Below are 15778 nucleotides of genomic sequence, written 5' to 3'. Positions count from 1 at the left end.
CTGCAATAATTAAAGATAAACACAACACATTTGATAATTTTTGACATACAAAAATGTCATAAAAACTTATATTGGTTACTTGCTATGTCTTATCTACTAGTACTGTTTTATAGTCCCGGGAAGAATACTAAATACTTTGCATATTGTAATTATTTGCTTCACTCCACCAAATACTAACATTATGTTAACAAGAATTTCCATGGCTCATTATCTAGACCAAGCGTTCATGAAATATAATAAACTCTGAGTATATGCAACATTATGAAAAACAGAAAAGCAAATAGACTTGTTATTCTGAAAGACAATATTATAAGTACCAATGGAGTGGCAAAGATGCTTTGCTGAGCCTCTGAGGTTCAGAGATGCCAATAAACAGAGGAAACAATATAAATTCAAAACCTATTGTTACTATACAATCCCCAGTGAAAACCAACTAAAAACAAGGGTTTGATTTACTTAAATATTTAACAAAAATTTATTGCAAGAGATATTTTTCACTGAATTTACAGTTTCAAGGAACATGGTACAAAACATAGTGCCATCAGCTTTGTCTAAACATTAAATAGGTGCAAATACACAAAGATTAAAAAAAATGAAGGGCATACTTTACAACATAAATTACAGTACTATAAATATATTTTATATACATTATACATACTGTTAAGACATCATTTTGATATACAGCATAGATTATATTGATTTTCAAACTATTCAGCGCCTTAATAATATTATATATCAGAAGCTTAAGAATTTATTTGCATCATTACACTTATAGTAAGTGATTTCGTATCAATGAAGCCATATTTTAGCTAGTTTATTTCCACCATTTAAGTAGGCTATTATCCACTTAATGAGCATGAACACATGTGGCAGTAGTTTTCACATGGATATTTTCTTTGCCTCTCATGGTGATAACTAGAACAGGGGCTGCAGTGGGATGACGGTAGGGCGCGGGGAGAGCAGGGATGGGAAGAGGGCATGGGGCAGAGGTGGGAAAGCCAGGTGGCCAGGGTGAAGGACTGAAGCTGGGATGACCGGCATCTGAGGAGGAGCAACAAAAGTTGGCTGACCCCCATGACAAAGCCTTGGTCCTACTGGTCCTACTGAGAGCTGAGGTAATGATGTCCTGGTAAGAGCCGGGACCTGGGACAGAAACTGTTGGTGTGGTTGAAGCACTTTAAAGGTTCCGGCAGCTGCAGCTGCCGCCGTGGCTGCAGCAGCGGCCGCACGCTGTTGTAAAACGGTGTGGGGGATGGTGGTGACGGAGGTAGAACACAGGGGCTGCTGCAAAGGCAAGGGCTGCAGGGGTGTGCTGGGGGGCAGGAGGGCGGCTGGAGGAAAAGTGAACTTGACCTTGTTGGCCAGCATGCTGGGCGGTATGATGTGCTGGTACACTTCACACGGTAGATTCTTGAACTTGTCATGGTTTTCTATCGGAATCAATAATGCCTGTTCTGGTAAAGCTAAGGGAGCCAGGATCTGCTCTGTTGTTACAAAGGTATGGCCACTGACGTGTGCTTCTTTGAATGGCAACGGTGGTTGCGCATTAAGGATTCCTGAATTAAAACACAGCCACTCAGTCGATGCCTCATTCATCTTGCCTTGTGGAAGGGCTTCAGCCAGTTCATAATGACAAAGGTATGATCTAGGTTGTGACTGTCTAAAGTTCCTTTCAACACTAGGCACCTTGAAGGGAATTTGCTTTTCACTGATATTTGTATCCTCACTTCTTTCTTTGTGTTCAAGCAAGGTACTGTCCATTCCTTCTTTTGCAGGGGCACTAACTGTATAGGCTGATGTGGCGGGTTCACTGGAAATCTCTGACAGTTCCCCAGAAGTGGTCTCCATTACAAGCTGCTTGGTTTCCTCATTGGTTTCAGAAGGAAGAGGACTGCTGATGGGCAAAACCAGTTTATTTTCTACTTGGTCTAGTTGTTCTGAGTTCCTTTTGACATCTGCAGTTTCCTGTGGTTTTACTTCCTCTTTTCCATCTTCACTTATTATGTTATCCCGGTAATGTAAGGAAGAATTGTCTTTCTTGGGATCATCTGTTTTCTCTTTGAGTTCCAAAGCTTCAAAACCCACATGTAATCTGCTTCTTTTTCTCCTCTGTTTCCTCTTAGGTTTGCAAGGAGCAGAAGCATGACGTGACCTCAAGAATTCTTCTGGCAGATAATTCTGTCGATTTAAACTTTCGTCTGAAGAATAAGAATATGAATGTTGTCTACGCTTTCGATGGCATCTTTCTGATTCATTAATGAGAGAATTATAACCTCTTTTAACAGCCTGGCTCTGACTCATGCATTTCATTTCATTCTGAAGAACTAGGCATCTGTGATCATGACTACAGCCGGACATTTTAGCTTTCCAACTACAGTATGTTCTGGAGTATGTTAAATTATGTTTTGCAGAATGTAACATTGTTGAATTGGACTGTCCATTTAAGACAACTGAACTGTTTTTACAGTAGTTTTTAGAACTGATAATATTATTATTATTGTATTCAGTGTTCCAGGTTTTACATGTTTCTTCATTTTCACTTAAGTATATGGATGTTGATTTGGGCCTTTTATCAGGTAATTGCTGTGAGTCCAATAGTTGCTCTGCAGCTAAATACTGTTTTTCTGAAATTGTTTCCAGTAGATTTTTCCTAGTTGTATCAGTGTAACTATTTTCTGTTTCCATGTTGAAACGAGTTTCTGATTCTTTGGTTTTCGCTCCATAATTATGGTGACATAACTTTCTTTTTTTCTTTCTTCTACTTTTATGGAACCAGTGTTCATGAGTATTTTTCAATCTTATTTTGTTGTGTTTCCCATCTAGAGCATCTTGCTTTATCTGATTTTTAGTAAAAGTATATTTTTTTGTTTTTCTGATCTTACAGGAAATATTTTTATACTTCTGACCCAAACTCTCATTTTTTCCAGAATCACAGCTATTGGAGACAGTATCATCAGTCAAATGAGAAGTGACTTGGGTACGTCCATTTCTGCTACCTCCAATTTCATGATCAGTGAGCCCTGCCATAGATGTATCCTTGCAATCCAAAACTGGGTTCTTGTAAATTTCTTCTCCCTTCTGTGGAGAAGAAAGATCACTTAAGGGCAGCTTATTTTTATCTAGCTTGCTGTTTAATTTAGTGGACTTGAAGTCAAAACAGAGAGGATTACAGCTATAGGAAATTGATGGTTGAGTGGTGGTGTATGTCAGCATTTCTGATGGCCACTGAAGAACTGTGGATCCATCTTTGTTAAGTACGGGTATAAATGGCTCACATGGCCTTTTATATAAATCTTTTTTTTTATGTAAGGTTATATTATCCTCTTCAGAATTTACAGGGGTCAACATGTCCAGACCGTGATTTTTATTTTCAACTTCAATCGTGGTTGTCACAACAGTTTCCTTGGTGGTAGCTTGCAAAGACATGTTGTCATTAGCCATATCAAGAACTATGGATTTATTTCCTAGCAATTCAGAAGTGTTACCATTTATAGGTATGTCTTCATTAATAAGAACATCTTCTGGTGAAATCTGATCTGCTGAAGGGACTGAATGTTGACAATTATCTGCATCAGATGATGAAGGGAGCTGAAACTGGCAAAATGGAGGTAATAATAATGGATCTTTTTCACTAGAAACTTCTTTCATCTCTTGAGTTTGAGCAGTTTCTTTGTCAGTGCACATTCCCTCTGGTGGATGAAAAGAGTTTGCTTTCTCCACGGAATTCAAAAGCACATCTGTTGGTGAAGATAGTTGAAGATGACAAGCACCCGGGACAAATCTACTTTTTCTGCTAAATCCTTTTTCCACAGAGGCATCATCATTGTATTCAGAGAAGGCTGCAGCTGAGGACTCCAGTTTCACAGATGTTTTCTTTGGAAATGCAAAAGAAAAGCCAATTTTGTGTCTGTGAATCCCCTGGGCTTGATCTTCAAGTTGGTTATTTTTGGCCGTATAACTCTCTGTGCTTTCTGGATCTGCAGCAAAAGTGGTAACATCTTTAGCCTTCTCTTGGCTATGAATCAAAGTGCATTTAAAATCTTCCTGGTTATTAACTGAATCCACAACAGCTCTTTGGGAAATTTCATTACAATTTTCTCTCACAGTAACAGTCGTTGACTTGAACATAGGGCCACTTCCAGGAGCACTACAGAAAGAAACAAAAATATGTTTTCAGATAAGTCACTTTTGAGGAAAAACAAACATTTACATCTTGGAAATGTCATCCTAAGATTTTTTTCAAGTTCTTAAATCTTTGTAAGATAATTACACTCATGTAGTGCAATTGACTTCCAAGTATCGCAATTTAATTTAGTTCTTGGATATTGTTTGGGATCACTTGGAGATGACCTCTTGAAGTTACTCTTACAGCTATTAACAGCAATGGTCAAAGACTTTCAGCCAGTGTTTCCAGACTAAAAATTTTTCTTTACCCCCATGGCTTTTTCAGTGACACTTTGGAATACAGAATTCTCTTAAAAAATATTTTAATTCACAAATACTTAATATCATTGGCTCTATATGGAGAATATGAAAGTAGTTAAAATAAAAACTCTCAGTCATGATGTAAACAGGACTGGGAATTCAGTTCAACAATTCAACCAATGCTCATTGAGCATCTATCAAGACTAGGTGATATGCTTAATGAGAGCTTTAAGTCTTTTGGAATTGCCTTTCTTAATATTTAAAAATTATCCTGAAGTTATCCATTATACCATTATATAGAATAAATATAGGTTGTGGTTTCCATTTATTTGGCATCACAGGATACCATAAATAGTGAGTTTTTATAAAAAAAAAAAAAAAAAAGAACTATACTGTCCAGCACATAAACAAAGAACTAACTAAATATCATCTTTGCCCCAAGAGAATCATGCTGTGCAGAATTTTCCCCGCTTTTCTAAAATGTTAGTTTCTGAGAGGTAATAAATGGTCTCAAATTTTTTAATCAAATTATTTCTTTAAACTTTAACACAATGTACTGGTTCACTGTCTTGTATGACATTAAGAAACACCACTAATTCTTAATTTGCATCTTGTGAGAGGCATCAAATTATTGAGAAAAATGTGTGTGTGTGTGTATGTGTAAGGTGAAATATGTACTGTATGCTAAGAAAAGTAACTTAGATAAGAAGTTTTGCTTCTTCTGTACATGTCTTATTATCAAGTTTATTTCTCTTAAAACGTTATGCTTTACATTTGCAAAGGCTACTTATAAGACATTAAATTACATAGGTACTAAAATAGTCTGAAATGTAAACTTGCACTTGTATAATTTTTCATTTTTTACTACACAGAATAAAAATACCTTGTTGGTATAATTGAATAGCAGTTATGTTTGGTTTTAACAGTTCATTATAGGATTCCAGATATATTTACACTTTATTTTGACTTTTAAAATCTGACATCTCAAACAATGTTTTGATATGTCAGTGTTCCCTAACACTATTTCTCTTTCTCCTTCCATATGTATTCTTAAAGATCATTTCAAATAAAAGTTCTCCAAATTTTAATTAAAAAATAAATTCCTCTTAGAACTCTACTTAAAACAAGGGCTATGAGATGGTGCTTACATCTCTTCTTCAATCAAATGTTTTGAATTTCACTAAAGAGATAGAATGGCTTTATATTAACACAACTTGATAAATAATGTAAAATTAATTTTTAGAAACTAAAATTGCAGCAATTTGATTTTTTATTGAAATGTGCGTTAAACAGGTGTTTGCCTAAATCTCAAATTCAATTTACTGTTCACAGGCCACAGAAAGTTATGAAAATGTGATCGCCTTATTCTGGGTACAGAAATAAATAGATTTGTGTCCTTTATTCATTTCCTTTTTTTGTCATCATGTTTTAAGAAAACATTTTACTGCACACTCACCACACAGTTTCCTTTCTTAGCTCGGCCAGCTTGTGCAGGCGTTGAAGTGCCTTTTCCTGTTTTCTTTCATCTTTCCTGGATTTAGATGCTACATTTCGAGCAAATTCCCTTTGTTTCAGTTCTTTGAGCCTCTATTAAAAGATATGAAAATGATTAATAGCATTTGAGTCTATGGTAATGTCAAAGTTACAATAATAGTAATTGAAATTTTCTAATGCATCATCTTTGATCTCATCTAAGGAAAGTACAGCATTTGTGACAATCTACTTCTAACAAAATATTTTCTTGCATTTTTGGCTGGTAAAAAAAGTGCCAAAACACATCATTACATTGTATTAAAAGGTATACCTATGCCTTAATAAATTGGATATTTTATCTTTGCTTATTGATTGTTGCCTGCCAAGGTTCTCTGCCTAATTCAGATGAGGTGTTGGAGTCTTGTGCGTGCGTGTGTGCTAAGTCTCTTCAGTCATGTCCGACTCTGTGCCACCCTATGGATTGTAGTCCCCCAGGTTCCTCTGTTCATGGGCTTCTCCAAGCAAGAATACTGGAGTGGGTTGACATGTCTTCCTCCAGGGGACCTTCCCAACTCAGGAAGATACAGGGAACCTGTATTTCTTACGACTCCTGCATTGGCACGCAAGTTCTTTACCACTAGCACCATCTGGGAAGTTGTTGGAGTCCTAAAAAAATTTTTTAAAAAAACTAATTTTTAAAACATATCCAATTAGTTTGTGTATTTAGTTAATTTCATCATTTTAAAATTCGTATTAGAGTACAGTTGCTTTACAATATTGTGTCACTTTCTGCTCTGCAGGAAAATTAATCAGCCATATGTATACATATATCCCCTCTTTTTTGGATTTCCTTCCTATTTAGGTCACCGAAGAGCACTAACAGTTTCTTGTGCTATACAATAGGTTCTCTTTAGTTATCTATTTTATACATAGCAATGTATATACGTCAATTCCAATCTCCCAATTCATCCCATCCCTCCTTCCTTTCTTCGTGTCCTACATTTGTTTTCTACGTCTGTGTCTCTATTTCTGCTGATATACTCTATATTAGAAAGGTATCTGATCTTTTTCATATTGTCTAAGAGCTGAAACTCCAATACTTTGGCCACCTCATGCGAAGAGTTGATTCACTGGAAAAGACCCTGATGCTGGGAGGGATTGGGGGCAGGAGGAGAAGGGGACGGCAGAGGATGAGATGGCTGGATGGCATCACCGACTCGATGGCCATGAGTTTGAGTAAACTCCGGGAGTTTGTGATGGACAGGGAGGCCTTAGCTGAACTGAAGAAGAGTAAATGGCTTACATGAATCTACAAGGCAAATTCCCACTAATAATGTGATTTAAAATAATCCCTTCCCTCAAATATCAGGCATATTTCTCAAATAATTCAAGATGGAGGAAGAAAATTAACAGTATTTTTGTGAAAAATATTTTTACATTGAGCGTATGTTTCATCCTTATTAAAAGAGCTGGGGTTTGGGATTGAAGGGCAGAAAAATAACATGTCAAGTTGAATAGAACTGATAAATAGCCATGTATGTGGCATGATTTAAGAGATACCAAAGTGGTCCCATGCCCCAAATATTTTCACTACAGTCTTTCACAGAAACAGTATACAGCCATTAAAAACTTAATTTTTTTTTAAGTACTGTATTTTCCTGTGGAACACATGTCATGCCATCATGATATATCAGTGTCTTAAAATAGGACTTTAAGAGAATAAAGCATATACTAATCACATTTCCATTAAGTGATTGAACAAAAACTTTTGAGATAATTTGCATTGACATATTTGTGAAGGAGTTTATTTAGAGCTGAATTTAAATAAAATAAAGACCATGTCATAAATGTTTAACTTGTGCTAGTATTTCATAAAAGTAAAATTTTGACATATTATCATATTGATATAACAAGAGTAGTTGCAATTTTATAATACATATTCAACTATTTATTGATTTTTAAAATATGTAGAATTAGAGTATAATAGAGCAAGAAAGTTTTAATTCTAAATTTTAAATGTTCATGGTCTTGGTTATCTCTGTCTCATAAAATCTTGAGGTCATATCAAAATTCATTCAACAACTTATTGATCACCAACTGTGGTTACTCTGTTAAATGGCTAGGATATTTTTAAAAAGGCAAAAGATATGTTTTTACCTTTATCTGGTGTGTGTGTGTGTGTGTGTGTGTGTGTGTCTGTGACTATGTGTGTGGACAAGTGAATTTATATATCATTTCACAAAAATAGGGGAAAAAGGCACACAGGAAAATATAATGGCATTAAGTAGTTGAGGAAATCTTTTTGTGACCTAGGATGACAGTATAGGCGTGCACCCAAAGTCCCTAGGTAGGCTACCTGAGAAAAGCCACATCTGATCTAGGTTTTAAAGGATGTAAAAACATGGAGAAGAAGGGTTGAATGTTGGAAGTGGGAGGATATTTCAGGGGAAATAAAACGGTTTTGTATAACATAGAAATAAGAGCATGCAGATTCTGAAAAAATGCATGATTTAAAGAAGCATGGCTACAGCAGAATGTATGTGTGGAAGTTGCAAAACTTAATGAATTATAAGGTCCTACCAAATCCTGGGGGACCCTGTCTAACATATGACTTAATGTGACTGTAGAAAACATGAAGGGGAGTTTAAACAATTCAATGTCACAATAGGATTTTCTTTTTATTTTGTTTTGCCATGATACAATTTTCATTTTATTAAGATTCTTTTGGCATCAGTATGCATGAAATTTTGCCATAGAGTAAAATTAAAGACATAGTGACCAATAAATAGAATTTTACAATGAACCAGCTAAAAACATTAAAAACCTTTTCTAAAGGAGTTGTAGTGGAGAGAAAATGTAGAATTAGTGATTTATTGGATGTGCATAATTGAATGGCCTAAAGAATATTCATTACCTTTACTGAGAAATAACACCTGCCATTGTAAGAAACAGACAGTCAATCAAGAGAGGGTCGGGTTAGGAGGAGGATACTAAGAGAGAATTTGAAGAAAATAGAAGATAAATTTTCTGAAATAGACATTTTAAAAATCAAAGTGCCGAGTGAAATAAAGCAAGAATGCTGCAATATCAATGAAAGAACTAACAACTAACATTCAAAGTTTTTAAGGAGTTCTATTTATATATAGCAATATTATAGCAATCAAACATAATTTTTCCTACTAGATCCTTTGGGAAGCTGATACAATTAAGAAAAATAGATGACTATTTTTAATAAAACTTTTAAAATAAATGTTAATCTCTGTAATATATGTATATATATATGCAAGTTAAAAGTATAATGCCTCTAACAAAAAGCAAAGCTTTTCTAAAGCAAGTATATGAAATTGCTAAGAATCCACTATTTACTGCTTCAAATTAACCATTATGATTTTACTTAATCCATTTCTACTGACATAATAGTTAAATATCAAAGAATCTCTCAATTTTCAAATGCCAAAACAGTTGTGGTATAACTGTGAAATAACTGAGTGATTGACATGGCAGAATCAGCTCTTAAATAATGTTTAAGAGAAGAATGCAAATGTTGTTTTTGTCTTGCAGAGGTTGTCAGTTCAGTTCAGTCACTCAGTCCTGTTCAAATCTTTGCGACTCCATGGAATGCAGCATGCCAGGCCTCCCTGTCCATCACCAACTCCTGGAACCTACTCAAACTCATGTCCATTGAGTCAGTGATGCCATCCAACCATCTCATCCTCTGTTGTCCCCTTCTCCTCCTGCCTTCAATCTTTCCCAGCACCAGGTTCTTTTCAAATGAGTCAGTTCTTCATATCAGGTGGCCAAAATATTGGAGTTTCAGCTTCAGCATCAGTCCTTCCAGTGAATATTCAGGACTGATTTCCTTTAGGATGGACTGGTTGGATCCACCAAACTACATTCAAGTGTTCCTATTGATCTCAGTCTCCCTCTACATACATAACATTTTTCTGATTTTGGTGACAGACTTCCTAATATCAGGGTAAATAAACTTGACTAATATTTAGGGACTACTTAGTTGTAGAGGTTATATATGCTGTGTGTGCTGTCATGTCTGACTCTTTCTGACCCTATGGACTGTAGCCTGCCAGGTTGCTCTGTCCACAGGATTCTCTGGGACAGAATACTGGAGTGGGTTGCCATTTCCTTCTGCAGGGGATCTTCATGACCAAAGATCAAATTGGAGTCTCCTGCATCTCCTGCATTGGCAGGCAGATTATTTCACCACTGAGCTACCTGAGAAGCTGCAGAGGTTATAGATCTGGCCAAATGCTTTGGTCAGTTTTAGAATATAATTTTTCAGTCTTTATATCCTTTCTTGCATTTTTCTGCAGCAAAATAAAGTCCTACATCATATTTTATAACTATAAGAGTATTTTTGAAAAGTAAAAAAAAAAAAATAGAAACCAAGTGAATTCTTCTGAGAATGTCAAATGGAAAGAAAACTTAAGTTCCACACAAAAGAATATACAAGATTATACCAGTGAGGCTTATGGAAATATCAATGTTATTTCAAAAGTTTCCTCAACAATTTATTGAGAATCATTCTAAAAAAATTCTTGGTGATAAATGTCAAGACAGGAATAACAGTCAGCAAGAATTAGAAAATTAAAAGTATGTTAAGAGGAACTTGTGGGAGGATGTGGTCTCTCTCAGTTCAGTTCAGTTCAGTTGCTCAGTCGTGTTCAACTCTTTGTGACCCCATGAATCGCAGCACGCCAGGCCTCTCTGTCCATCACCAACTCCCGGAGTTGCAAAAAAAAATTGTAATATATGCTCACATATAATTCAATATATACTTTGAAAATATGCACTAAAGAAAGAAAAAACAGAAATCAATATTCTTTGGCTATGATACCATCTCAGAGGATCTATTCTACTTTCCCACTGATCTACTTCTCTTAGTCTATAGAGAATCAGAATGTCACAAGGGCAACACAGGCCATTAATCCTCAAATATGGTCTCAGGAAAACCCATAGAGTTGGATGGTTAGGAAAGTTATAACGATCCCAGCCTCATTTTAGTGATGGTGTTTAGAGAGTGGCAAAGATTTAATCAATGTGAGAAATAGAGAAAAAGCAAGAGAGAGAAAAGTAGCACTTAAATGACTCATCAGTTTGTGTTTAAACATTTAGATAAATTACATTGTTTTACAATTGCAAACCAAACTTCCATGAACATTCTTACATGTATATTGTGTACCCAAAAGACAGGTTCCTATAAGAAACACTAAATAAAAGATCAAAATGCACTTTTTTGAGATTTTCCAAACCACTGTACATAGCCTTATACCATCATTGCACTGCTCCCAACAGTATATGCGAATATATACCTTATCCAATACTGGGCAGCATCCCTCAAAATTTGTTTAATTTAGAGGGATGACAGACAGTAAGTGATATATCATATATACTAAGATATACTTATTGACAGTCAGTAAGTGATATATGATTTAATGTTTTGCTATAATTCATTTGCTTACTAGGAAGTGGAAATAATTTTACATACATATCAGCCACCTGTATTTCTTCATTTAAAATTAATACTGTTCCTTAAAGTTTATTACACAGTATTATATGCATTACTTTGAAAACAAGCATGAAAGCAAACAGAGCTAGCCTTATTATCCATATTTAGAGATGACAAAACTAAAGTTAAGCAAATTTTAGACTTGTTCATAGATGTGTGGAAGTGGTAGAACCGGACTGTAATCAGGATTTCCAGGAACATTTCATGTGGTTTATCTCCTATGTTTACTCTGCAATATGTTATTCAAGAAGCCTAACTCTTTAGGCCAGGTTCATTAGGATTTATTGCAAATATTCATTTATCTTTCAACAAATACTTCTTGAGTGCCCATTACCTGTCAGCTATTATTCTAAGCACTGTTGATATATCTGTGACAAAGGAGGATAAAAGCTCTGTTCCTTGCATGAATTTTTTGTCATAGTTGAGAGAAACGTACATTAAAACTTATGAATATTCAGTTATATAGTATAGTAGATAGTGAAAAGTGCTGTGGATGAAATGAATTTAAGCTAAGGGTGTAGGAAATAAGGGCTTCCCAGGTGCCTAAGATGGTAAAAAATCAGCCTGCAATGCGGCAGACCTGTGTTCGATCCCTGGGATGGGAAGATACCCTGGAGGAGGGCATGGCAACCCACTCTAGTATTCTTGCCTGGAGAATCCCCATGGACAGAGGAGCCTGGCAGGCTACCGTCCATGGGGCCACAATTTCAAATAGCATGATTAGGGAAGGTTTTCTATTAGGCTTATTCTCTCAGTTCAGTTCAGTCACTCAGTCGTGTCCAACTCTTTGCCACTCCATGAATCGCAGCATGCCAGGCCTCCCTGTCCATCACCAACTCCAGAAGCTTACCGAAACACATGTCCATTGAGTCAGTGATGCCATCCAACCATCTCATCCTTTGTCGTCCCCTTCTCCTCCTGCCCCCAGCCCCTCCAAGCATCAGGATGTTTTCCAATGAGTCAACTCTTTGCATGAGGTGGCCAAAGTATTGGAGTTTCAGCTTCATCATCAGTCCTTCCAATGAATATTCAGGACTTATCTCCTTCAGGATGGACTGGTTGGATCTCCTTGCAGTCCAAGGGACTCTCAAGAGTCTTCTCCAACACCACAGTTCAAAAGCATCAATTTTTTGGCTATCAGTTTTCTTCACACTCCAACTCTTACATCCATACATGACCACTGGAAAAACCATAGCCTTGACCAGATGGACCTTTGTTGGCAAAGTAATGTCTCTGCTTTTTAATATGCTATTTAGGTTGGTCATAACTTTCCTTCCAAGGAGTAAGCATCTTTTAATTTTATGGCTGCAGTCACCAACTGCAGTGATTTTGGAGCCCAAAAAAATAAAGTCTGACACTCTTTCCACTGTCTCCCCATCTATTTCCCATGAGGTGATAGGACCGGATGCCATGATCTTCGTTTTCTGAATGTTGAGCTTTAAGCCAACTTTTTCACTCTCCTCTTTCACTATCATCAAGAGGATCTTTAGTTCCTCTTCACTTTCTGCCATAAGGGTGGTGTCATCTGCATATCTGAGGTTACTGATATTTCTCCTGGCGTTCTTAATTCCAGCTTGTGCTTCTTCCAGTCCAGAATTTCTCATGATGTACTCTGCATATAAGTTAAATAAGCAGGGTGACAATATACAGCCTTGATGTACTCCTTTAGGTAGATATACTCCTAAGTATTTTATTCTTTTTGTTGCAATGGTGAATGGTATTGTTTCCTTAATTTCTCTTTCTGTTTTTTCATTGTTAGTATATAGGAATGCAAGGGATTTCTGTGTGTTAATTTTATATCCTGCAACTTTACTATATTCATTGATTAGTTCTAGTAATTTTCTCGTAGAGTCTTTAGGGTTTTCTATGTAGAGGATCATGTCATCTGCAAACAGTGAGAGTTTCACTTCTTCTTTTCCTATCTGGATTCCTTTTACTTCTTTTTCTGCTCTGATTGCTGTGGCCAAAACTTCCAACACTATGTTGAATAGTAGTGGTGAGAGTGGGCACCCTTGTCTTGTTCCTGATTTCAGGGAAAATGCTTTCAATTTTTCACCATTGAGGGTGATGCTTGCTGTGGGTTTGTCATATATAGCTTTTATTATGTTGAGGTATGTTCCTTCTATTCCTGCTTTTGGAGAGTTTTAATCATAAATGAGTGTTGAATTTTGTCAAAGGCTTTCTCTGCATCTATTGAGATAATCATATGGTTTTTATCTTTCAATTTGTTAATGTGGTGTATTACATTGATTTGCAGATATTAAAGAATCCTTGCATTCCTGGGATAAAGCCCACTTGGTCATGGTGTATGATTTTTTTAATATGTTGTTGGATTCTGTTTGCTAGAATTTTGTTAAGGATTTTTGCATCTATGTTCATCAGTGATATTGGCCTGTAGTTTTCTTTTTTTTGTGGCATCTTTGTCTGGTTTTGGAATTAGGGTGATGGTGGCCTCATTGAATGAGTTTGGAAGTTTACCTTCATCTGCAATTTTCTGGAAGAGTTTGAGTAAGATAGATGTTATCTCTTCTCTAAATTTTGGTAGAATTCAGCTGTGAAGCGATCTGGTCCTGGGCTTTTGTTTGCTGGAAGATTTTTGATTACAGTTTCGATTTCCTTGCTTGTGATGGGTCTGTTAAGATCTTCTATTTCTTCCTGGTTCAGTTTTGGAAAGTTATATTTTTCTAAGAACTTTTCCATTTCATCCAAGTTGTCCATTTTATTGGCATAGAGCTGCTGGTAGTAGTCTCTTATGATCTTTTGTATTTCAGTGTTGTCTGTTGTGATCTCTCCATTTTCATTAACAAGGAAACACAAACCTTAAATGACACAATGGACCAGCTAGACCTAATTGATATTTATAGGACATTTCACCCCAAAACAATCAACTTCACCTTTTTCTCAAGTGCACACGGAACATTCTCCAGAATAGATCACATCCTGGGCCATAAATCTGGTCTTGGAAAATTCAAAAAAATTGAAATCATTCCAGTCATCTTTTCTGACCACAGTGCAGTAAGATTAGATCTCAATTACAGGAAAAAAAAATTGTTAAAAATTCAAACATATGGAGGCTAAATAACACGCTTCTGAATAACCAACAAATCATAGAAGAAATCAAAAAAAGAAATCAAAATATGTATAGAAATGAATGAAAATGAAAACACAACAACCCAAAACCTATGGGACACTGTAAAAAGCAAAAAAAAAACAAACTGCTTAAGAGGAAGGTTCAAGCATTACAGGCTTACATTCAAGAAACAAGAAAAGCCAACATAAATTAACCTTTTAACTCTTTTTTTAAACCTAAAAGGGGGGCCAATTAGAGGGGGGAAGGAAGAAATGAAGAACCCCAGGGTTAGCAGAAGGAAAGAAATCTTAAAATTAGGCAGAAATAAATGCAATCAGAAACTAAAGAGACCATAGCAAAAATCAACAAAGCTAAAAGCTGGTTTTTTGAAAAAATAAACAAAATTGACAAACCATTAGCAAGACTCATTAAGAAACAAAGAGAGAAGAACCAAATTAACAAAATTAGAAATGAAAATGGAGAGATCACAACAGACAACCTTGATGTACTCCTTTCCGAATTTGGAACCAGTCTGTTGTTCCATGTCCAGTTCTAACTGTTGCTTCCTGACCTGCATACAGATTTCTCAAGAGGCAGGTCAGGTGGTCTGGTATTCCCATCTCTTTCAGAATTTCCCACAGTTTATTGTGATCCACACAGTCGAAGGCTTTGGCGTAGTCAATAAAGCAGAACTAGATGTTTTCCTGGAACTCTCTTGCTTTTTTGATGATCCAGCAGATATTGGCAGTTTGATCTCTGGTTCCTCTGCCTTTTCTAAAACCAGCTTGAACATCTGGAAGTTCTCGGTTCATGTATTGCTGAAGCCTGGCTTGGAGAATTTTGAGCATTACTTTACTAGAGTGTGAGATGAGTCAATTGTGCGGTAGTTTGAGCATTCTTTGGGATTGCCTTTCTTAGGGATTGGAATGAATATTGACCTTTTCCAGTCCTGTGGCCACTGCTGAGTTTTCCAAATTTGCTGGCATATGGAGTGCAGCACTTTGACAGCATCATCTTTCAGGATTTGAAATAGCTCAACTGGAATTCCATCACATCCACTAGCTTTGTTCATAATGATGCTTTCTAAGGCCCACTTGACTTCACATTCCAGGATGTCTGGCTCTAGGTGAGTGATCACACTTTTGTGATTATCTGGGTCATGAAGATCTTTTTTGTACCGTTCTTCTGTGTATTCTTGCCACCTCTTCTTCATATCTTCTGCTTCTGTTAGGTCCATACCATTTCTGTCCTTTATTGAGCCCATTTTTGCATGAAATGTTCCCTTG

The 15778-nt window shown here is 36.2% G+C and overlaps 1 protein-coding gene across 2 annotated transcripts in view; it reads right to left on the bottom strand.

Moving 5' to 3' along the window:
* Positions 1 to 446: 446 nt before the first annotated feature.
* The window catches only part of ZNF804A (zinc finger protein 804A), a 317322-nt gene continuing 301990 nt past the window's right edge, over positions 447 to 15778 (bottom strand). For both annotated transcript variants that reach the window (XM_043488322.1, XM_043488323.1), the window contains exons 3-4: positions 5882 to 6012; positions 447 to 4147 (exon numbers count right to left, since the gene is read on the bottom strand). In XM_043488322.1, the coding sequence (XP_043344257.1) occupies positions 916 to 4147; positions 5882 to 6012 (3363 nt within the window). In that variant the 3' untranslated portion in view covers positions 447 to 915. The remainder of the gene's footprint in view (positions 4148 to 5881; positions 6013 to 15778) is intronic.

The sequence above is a fragment of the Cervus canadensis genome, chromosome 15, assembly GCF_019320065.1.
Source record: "Cervus canadensis isolate Bull #8, Minnesota chromosome 15, ASM1932006v1, whole genome shotgun sequence".
Taxonomy (NCBI): Eukaryota; Metazoa; Chordata; class Mammalia; order Artiodactyla; family Cervidae; genus Cervus; species Cervus canadensis.
Note: the sequence above shows the minus strand (reverse complement) of the source record. Positions and strands in the feature narration are given on the sequence as shown.